The sequence below is a fragment of the Taurulus bubalis genome (genome assembly GCF_910589615.1).
Source record: "Taurulus bubalis genome assembly, chromosome: 6".
Lineage (NCBI taxonomy): Eukaryota > Metazoa > Chordata > Actinopteri > Perciformes > Cottidae > Taurulus > Taurulus bubalis.
Genome location: NC_136594.1, coordinates 2,310,312 through 2,318,742, shown reverse-complemented (window position 1 = coordinate 2,318,742; position 8,431 = coordinate 2,310,312). Strand labels below are relative to the sequence as shown.

At 40.9% G+C, this 8,431-nt stretch overlaps 1 protein-coding gene across 1 annotated transcript in view; it reads right to left on the bottom strand.

Annotated features, from left to right (window-relative positions):
• LOC306738065 (stonustoxin subunit beta-like) overlaps positions 1-8,431 on the bottom strand; it is a gene marked incomplete at its 5' end in the record, with an annotated part of 19,731 nt that overhangs the window by 1,331 nt on the left and 9,969 nt on the right. The window contains one exon of the mRNA XM_079219893.1: positions 1,321-1,348. Within this exon, the coding sequence (XP_079076019.1) occupies positions 1,321-1,348 (28 nt within the window). The remainder of the gene's footprint in view (positions 1-1,320; positions 1,349-8,431) is intronic.

Genomic DNA, 8,431 nt, shown 5'->3' with positions numbered 1-8,431 from the left:
ACCTGTGATGTCACTGTTATGACACCTGTGATGTCACTGTTATGTCACCTGTGATGTCACATTTAAATACCTGTGATGTCACTGTTATGTCACCTGTGATGTCACATTTAAATACCTGTGATGTCACTGTTATGACACCTGTGATGTCACTGTTATGTCACCTGTGATGTCACATTTAATACCTGTGATGTCACATTTAAATACCTGTGATGTCACTGTTATGACACCTGTGATGTCACTGTTATGTCACCTGTGATGTCACATTTAAATACCTGTGATGTCACATTTAATACCTGTGATGTCACTGTCATGTCACCTGTGATGTCACATTTAATACCTGTGATGTCACATTTAATACCTGTGATGTCATATTTAAATACCTGTGATGTCACTGTCATGTCACCTGTGATGTCACATTTAATACCTGTGATGTCATATTTAAATACCTGTGATGTCACTGTCATGTCACCTGTGATGTCACATTTAATACCTGTGATGTCATATTTAAATACCTGTGATGTCACTGTCATGTCACCTGTGATGTCACATTTAATACCTGTGATGTCACATTTAATACCTGTGATGTCATGCACCTGGTGCTGAAGAGAGATGCGACCTTGAGCTAAAGCTATTTATACCTCTTACCGCGTTAATATATATTCATATTCACGTGTACACAATGTGTGTATAACACGTTGTACTTATACTTCAAACAGCTGTGTGTCGACCACGCCCACAGGACTCAGTCTGTGAGAGAATGGGTATTATGGGATGCTGCGCGGCGGCCCAGAGGTGCTCATTACGTAATGTTGAGTCTCAGACGGTGTGTGAAGTTCCGGGGAAAGACACACACACACACACACACACACACACACACACACACACACACACACACACACACACACACACATCCCGCCATCAAGTTATTGCCTCCCCTGAGCGGCGGCGCGCAGCTGCTTTCCAATCTGGGCACGTAGCAACGCGCCTTCAACAGTGCACGTGCACGTGCGAGGTGGCAGGGAGATGGGCGCTAACGCACACACACACACACACACACACACACACACACACACACACACACACACACTGGCACACACTGGCACACACACACAGAGAAAAGGGGGAGATCCAACTGTGCAGCTGACGTCATTGAGCTTGAGAGGTATTGATTTGCTCTTAATTTGTGCATGAGTATTTTGGGGAGAGTGTGTGTGTGTGTGTGTGTGTGTGTGTGTGTGTGTGTGTGTGTGTGTGTGTGTGTGTGTGTGTGTGTGTGTGTGTGTGTGTGTGTTGACAGGCTGAAAACAGTCATTTTTCTACCACCCACACCGGCCTCAGTGTCTCTGACCTGCAAACCAAAGAAGCAAAAGTTATATTACCAGGTGAAATATTGCCACGTGGTCACATGGGGGGAAACACGCGAGACCAGAGAGATTTGAATCATACGTGTTCTTACGTGTTCCATCCGGTGAAGTCCAGAGGATTTTGGGACGCGGCCGTGAATCTAAAAATATGATTTGAAGACATTTGACTATTAAGTGTTTTCCAGATGAAAAGATTGACAGAATAGAAATGACAAAAACATCTGAAACCTAGTGTGCACACACACACACACACACACACACACACACACACACACACACACACATGCACACATGCACACATGCATGTTCGACAAAGCAAGAGCACTTATTTCGTCTTTTAAACCACTTATTTATCAAGTGTATTTCCATTTGTTTTTAATAACTCCCATTGTATGATGTATATATATATATATATATATATATATATATATATATATATATATATATATATACTTTTTCCGACTCTGAAGGCTTCCTGATCAGAAATTTATGCAAATCGTAATACCCAGCATGCACCAAACCAATGGTGTTTAGACATAAAGGTTATACATTTGACATTTTTGAACCGAACAACACAGTTTTTGGACTAAAACTCCTTGCTAATTGCAAGGCTTTGATTTATGTATAGGTCATTATCTTTACAAAGAGGGGTCTTACAACTCTGTAGGTTGTTTAGGTCTTGAACCATACAGTTTGACAAACTCGGTGCCGGCTCAAAAGGGCATTTTTGGGAAATCTTACTCATATCATGCTGGATGTTCATAGCTATGATCAAAATATGTTATAAAAGTGATTTGTTTTGTGTTAGAACTCATTTGGGGTTCACACGACTACGTGAACAGACCTCTAAGGCCTCTAGGTGGGCTTCTCCCCCCTAGTGGGGGGGAATCGGGGCTCAAAAGGTCATGTATTAGCTTCACGACTGGGAGAGAGACCGTGGAAGTCTTCTTGATCGTTTTTATCAAAATGTAGACTCCTGTTCCTCTTTTGATGTATTACTTCTACATGAGGATTTTAACCATCAACAGATTTAAAAAGGACATTTTAGATTGTGTTAGATGTGTTCGATGTGCTAGATGCCGCTAGCACTCCATTGGAGCACCTCGTTTCAACGTGAGCCAAACCCCTGCATCACAGCACCTGGTTATCAACGCGTAACTTAACCCCTAGGTTTCTACGCCTGACGCCGAAAAAAGGGCGCCGCTTCAGACAGTGAATGTTTTCCAGGTAGCAATTGAGTTTCATCCAAAAGTCATCTGGCTAAGCAAATTAGCATTTTATAATATTGTTGGGAGAGGACAGAGTTGGATGTTTCCTCGTTGGTTCCATCCCCCGTACAGTATATATATATATATATATATATATATATATATATATATATATATATATATATATATATATATATATATATATATATATATATATCGGGAGTATAGATGCTGCAGTCCCTAAATGTTGATCCCTCTTTCTCAATTTGCACGCTTGATTTGCAATAATAAGATCGCAGACCAGCTTGATCTGTTTATTACGAGGCAACTCGGTTACTTTCTTTCTTTCTAATCCCGTGTAATGATTTTAAACGGCTGTTTCACAATTTGAAAAGAGACGGCAAAAACAACTTTTTTTTAAACAATCCACGGAAGTAGAAATTATTTCATTATCTTCCCGTCTGCCGTGAAATTGAGGCAACAAATATTATTCGTGGCGGATATGCAATTTGTCACAGTGCAGAGCTGCAGTCAGATAAACAGCATCTCAATATGAGGGGATTCTCTGCTTTTGTTTCTTTTCTGTCTGTGTGAAAGCATGAATGTCCATGTTTGAATATATCAGGACGTTCACTCGTTCACCGCCTTCCCTTTCTGTCTGCAGCGCTTCATGGAGCCGGACACGTCCTCGGCTCGATGGTTGGATTCTCCCGCGGGGTTTTATCGGATCTTTTACTTTATCGACGTCTCTGGCCTCGGCGCCGCTCTCGCCGGCCTGCAGCGGCTCGTGGGTTTCAACGTCTTCGACCTTTGACCCTGCGCCGTGATTGAGAGTGGGTTTTGATTGGCCGCATCGCGCCCAGAGTTCAGCACAGCAGAAATGTCGAGTTGGCCTTTGACCCGATGAGAAAGCTCCAGGGAACTCGTACGTAAAGCCCTCCTCTCGTCTCCTCGTCTCCTCCTCTCGTCTCCTCGTCTCCTCGTCTCTGTGGAGGAAGTTCTCTGAAACCATGAGCTGACAGAGGTAACAAAAAAAACCCTTTCAATTATTACATGTTTAATTCAACCCAACAGCTGGAACATGAAGGTGTGATTAGTGCAAATGATGTAATCAATGGTTAGTGCAGTGGTAGCGTGATGACTGCATTTAGGTTTTACATGATTTCCCCTTTTCCCTCCATTACGTTTGGTAATGGAGGTTAAAAGTGGAAATCATCTACAACCTATTTTTGAAATATGGAAAAAACCCAGTAATATTTGTATAATATGATATCTGCGCAAAATATATGCTTTTCCTGCACGTCCTCTCCTGTGGGCCCAAATCGTTTTGGCCCAAGAGAGGCGGGTCTAAGAAGCAGTTTAGCCAATTACTGATTAAAGATGTAAATGAGTGACATACAATTTATCCAATCAGCGCCCTAAAAAAGATTCAGCTCGGGGCCAAAATGATTTGGCCCAAACGGCCGCGTTCTCGTCTCTCGTAGTGTTTTAAGATGAGATGCTTTTATTTTGAAGGCGGCTCGCGGAGTTAAAAGGGAAGTGGTATTGTGTGCGGATTTAATGTGGAAAACCTACAGAAAATATGGTCAATGTTGTGTACAAATCAGAAACAGCAACGGTAGTAGCACTCCCCCGAAGAGGCACAAGGTTTTAAAGTTGTAATAACTGTGTATGTTTTAAGGAAATTAGCGTGAGTGTTGACTCTGTGTGCGTGTGCTATTAATGCTAATGAGGAGTAAGCTAACGTTGTTGTGCTCTTACAGATCTGGAGGAAGTGTTGCATTTAAAAAAGCTTTTTTTGTATGTTAAAGGTAAGATTTACCCGTGTAAGAATTATAAAGTTTAATTAGCATGTCCTTCATACATTGAACCTGCTGTGAGCACGTTTCTTGAAGAAACGGAGAATTTAACCTAAAAATGTAATTAAAAAAACGATGTGACATAAATGCGAAAAACAAAAAATAATTATGATCTGCTCAGTTAATTTGGCTGATTCAATGATATTTAGTGAACATATTTTATATTGTTCAATCCAAAGCATATTAAAACAAATGTAAACCAACAAATCATGTACAAATAATTACATTATTAATACATTGTCTTTACCATTAATGCCCAATGTGACATAACATTTCAAATATTTGACACTATTTTGAAAAAAAATTCAGAAATGTTTTCTATGTGTTCTATTTAACCTGTATTATGTCCTCCATAATTTTACTTGAAAGATAAATGGTTGGTACTTTTATGTTTCTTTCTCTTTTACAAAATGCTTGCGTTATAAAAGGCAGAAACCCTCTCTTCCCTCCAGTAAATGCAAATCAATCCCTTTGTAACTTAATAAAACCTTCCTCTGGGAAATGAGACGAAAGGTTCACGAGATGTCAGTGATCTCATCAGTCGTTACGATGTTTGTCCTTTTCTGTGATATTTGTGACCAGAACGTAGAGTAATAAATAACTCGCTCGACGTGAATGTCTGATGTTTCGGTTCATGTTCTGCCGGATGGTGCATTGGATTGGAATGATTGAAAAACGTTTAATACGTCGAGGATATTAAATGCTAGAAGATCACCGAAGTCTCTTTGAATATCGGTTCCTGTAGGTTTTATGGCGATCCATCAAATAGAAAAGATAATTCACTCAAAACTAAAACTAATGGTGGCACTAAAAAGACACATCCGCATCATTGATGGGTCATCATCTGGAAACCATGAATGTCTGTGCATTCTCTCAAGCAAAAGTTAAGATATCTGGTAACACTTTATAATAAGTACACACTATTTAGCATTAGAAAAGCATGAATAAACACTGAATACCTCATTTATGAAGCATTATTCCAACATGAACACTCATTAGTTCTCACACTCATTTATTCATGCTTTACAAATGCTAAATAGTGTGTACTTATTATAAAGTGCTACCAGATATTTTACTAACTAAGTCACTAGAGGAACATAGGGGATCACCAAAGTCAAGAATGGTTCATCCTCTTATGACCATGAATGTTTATTAAAACCTTCTGTGCCTCCTTGTTCCCCGTCTTCAAGTAGTCGTATGAACCCCAAATGAGTTATAATATGTTATTTTAAATGATTGTTTAATCAACAAAAATCACAATAACAAAGTGTTGGCATGTTAAGAAGGAGTTTCAGTCAAAAAACTGTGTTGTTCGGTTCAAAAATTGAAAAATTGCTTATTTTATGGCAAAACATTGGCCGATTTGGGCATGCTGGGTATTGACATGTTCATCAGCTTCCGTACTTGCTGTTTGACGAGGATTTAGAGTTTTGTGACTTTACAGGGGGAAATTAATGATTTGTTTTGGACGGGGATGTGTGTTTTATTTAAATCTGACTTCGTAAGTGATACTTATTAAGGATTTACAAGGGTTCCGGTTCCGGTATTGTAGCAATGTAAATGAAGTTAAACAACCAAGTGGTTGCAGAGATAATTAAGCCGCCGTTTAAAAACTTGCGGCCTCTCACAGGATGGCTCAGAAGATAAGCAGAAGCAGCCAAGAAAGGTCTTCTTTTTCTTTTTTTTTAAATGCACCATCCCTCCAAAAGACCTCCATGCTGTTGGAGTCTCACGCCGTCACATAGCGGACAACTGTAGCGCAAAATAGGTCTTTTTTCCCCTGACCTGCCAGACTGTGTAGCAAGAGCCACCTGTCACCTTGACTCCTCAGTGTGTACTACTCGGGTATCCTTTACTCTGCCAGAGTGGAGGGAAAATTCTCCAAATATCCCTGGCAATCCCCTCACTATCTCATCACACGCTCAGCGGGCAGACAGGGGGCTTTGTGACTGTGACTGTTTTTCCATCAGTGAGGATTACCTCGCCCTGTGAAGGCCAGGACGTGTGGGAAGAGTCTCGGGGAAACAAGTGAGATTTGTTTTAGTGCACACACACTTTGCTTTTCTACCGCTGATGGAATTATTGTGTACAGGAGGCGGCTGCACAATATCACGCAACTCATCGCAACAACAGCAACATTTCTACAGCCTCTAACGCGACGGCTGAGGTAGATCCACAGAAGAAACGGACTAATACAAGCTAAATAAAGAGAGAAGAAGAGTCATTTATATAGACTTCTATACAACCAGAGGAGTCGTCCCCTGGTGGTCAGGAGAGAGAATGCAGCTTTAACACACAAAGCATAGACTTCTATACAACCAGAGGAGTCGCCCCTGGTGGTCAGGAGAGAGAATGCAGCTTTAACACACAAAGCATAGACTTCTATGCAACCAGAGGAGTCGCCCCTGGTGGTCAGGAGAGAGAATGCAGCTTTAACACATGAAGCATATACTTCTATACAACCAGAGGAGTCACCCCCTGGTGGTCAGGAGAGAGAATCCAGCTTTAACACAAGAAGCATATACTTCTATACAACCAGAGGAGTCACCCCCTGGTGGTCAGGAGAGAGATTGCAGCTTTAACACATGAAGCATAGACTTCTATACAACCAGAGGAGTCACCCCCTGGTGGTCAGGAGAGAGAATCCAGCTTTAACACAAGAAGCATATACTTCTATACAACCAGAGGAGTCACCCCCTGGTGGTCAGGAGAGAGATTGCAGCTTTAACACATGAAGCATAGACTTCTATACAACCAGAGGAGTCGCCCTTAGTGGTCAGGAGAGAGAATGCAGCTTTCCATCCGGGGAGAGGGATCCTCCTCTGTTGCTCTCCTGAAGGGTTCTTCCTGTTTTCCCTGTGAAAGGGTTTTTACAATCTTTATTTGGGGAGTTTTTCCTGATCTGATGTGAGGTCCCGGGACAGGATGTTATTTGTACAGATTGCACATTTTAATTTGTGATTTTGGGCTATATAAAATAAACTGAATTGAATTGAATATTCACACTCTCCTCAATGCTGCGTTCACAACACACTTTACTTGCGTGAGTTTACACATCGGACTATTTGTGATAGTTTGCTTCATTCCCAACCTTTTTTTGTTATGTTCAAAAAGGCTGAAGTTATAACATTATTATGTGTGTTGTATTACCTTGTATCCTTAAGAAGCACTTTTGGGTTTTTAATTGAGTGTGAAAGGGAATATTTCTGTTTGGCATACTGTGACACTTTCTCAGGTTCAAACCTAGGTGCCATATTTTCATTAAATCAAATTGAGAAGTTGAAAATGTTCCTCGCTTTGGTCGCGGCTTGTCATTCAGGGTGATGGTGGGTCCTGCAGCCAGATCAGTTAAACCACTGCCCCAGACCACATGCATGTTCTTATTAGAGGTATGTCCTTCTCAACTGTGACAAAAAAGCTTTGAACAAAGTTAATATAATAACGTGTGTTTAATCTTTGACTTTGTTATTTTCATCTGTTTTAAGTTTGATCTTTGATAGAGTAATGTTGGTTTCTTAACCCTAAATTAAATGGATTCATGTCGTAGTAACAGAGACATTTTAATTTTTGGCTCACGGGGAGGGGGGGGGTATGATGTGGCTCTTTGCAGTAACACAGTAAAAAATGTGGCTCTTAGTCTCTGACTGGTTGGCCACCCCTGATATAGAGACAAACAACCATTCGCTGACATTGAGAACATACAGTCCACCTCACTTACCCGTTTTTAGACTGTGATAGAAAACCAACACAGATTACAGAAACTCTGTATTAAGTCGCATTTCCTCCTAAACATAATTGTTACATCAAATTCTGAATGTAACTGAATCCCTCCTGGCCCCAAAAAGCAAAATGGCTTCATTATCTTCATCGCTGCATTTAGCTTCCTGCTCTAAATGCAGCGGTACGTCTTTACTCTTCGAGTATTCTCTGTGGACCAATTATGAAACACTCAAACTCATCCACGCTGCGACGCCGACCCGGGTCAACACCTGAGTGTGTG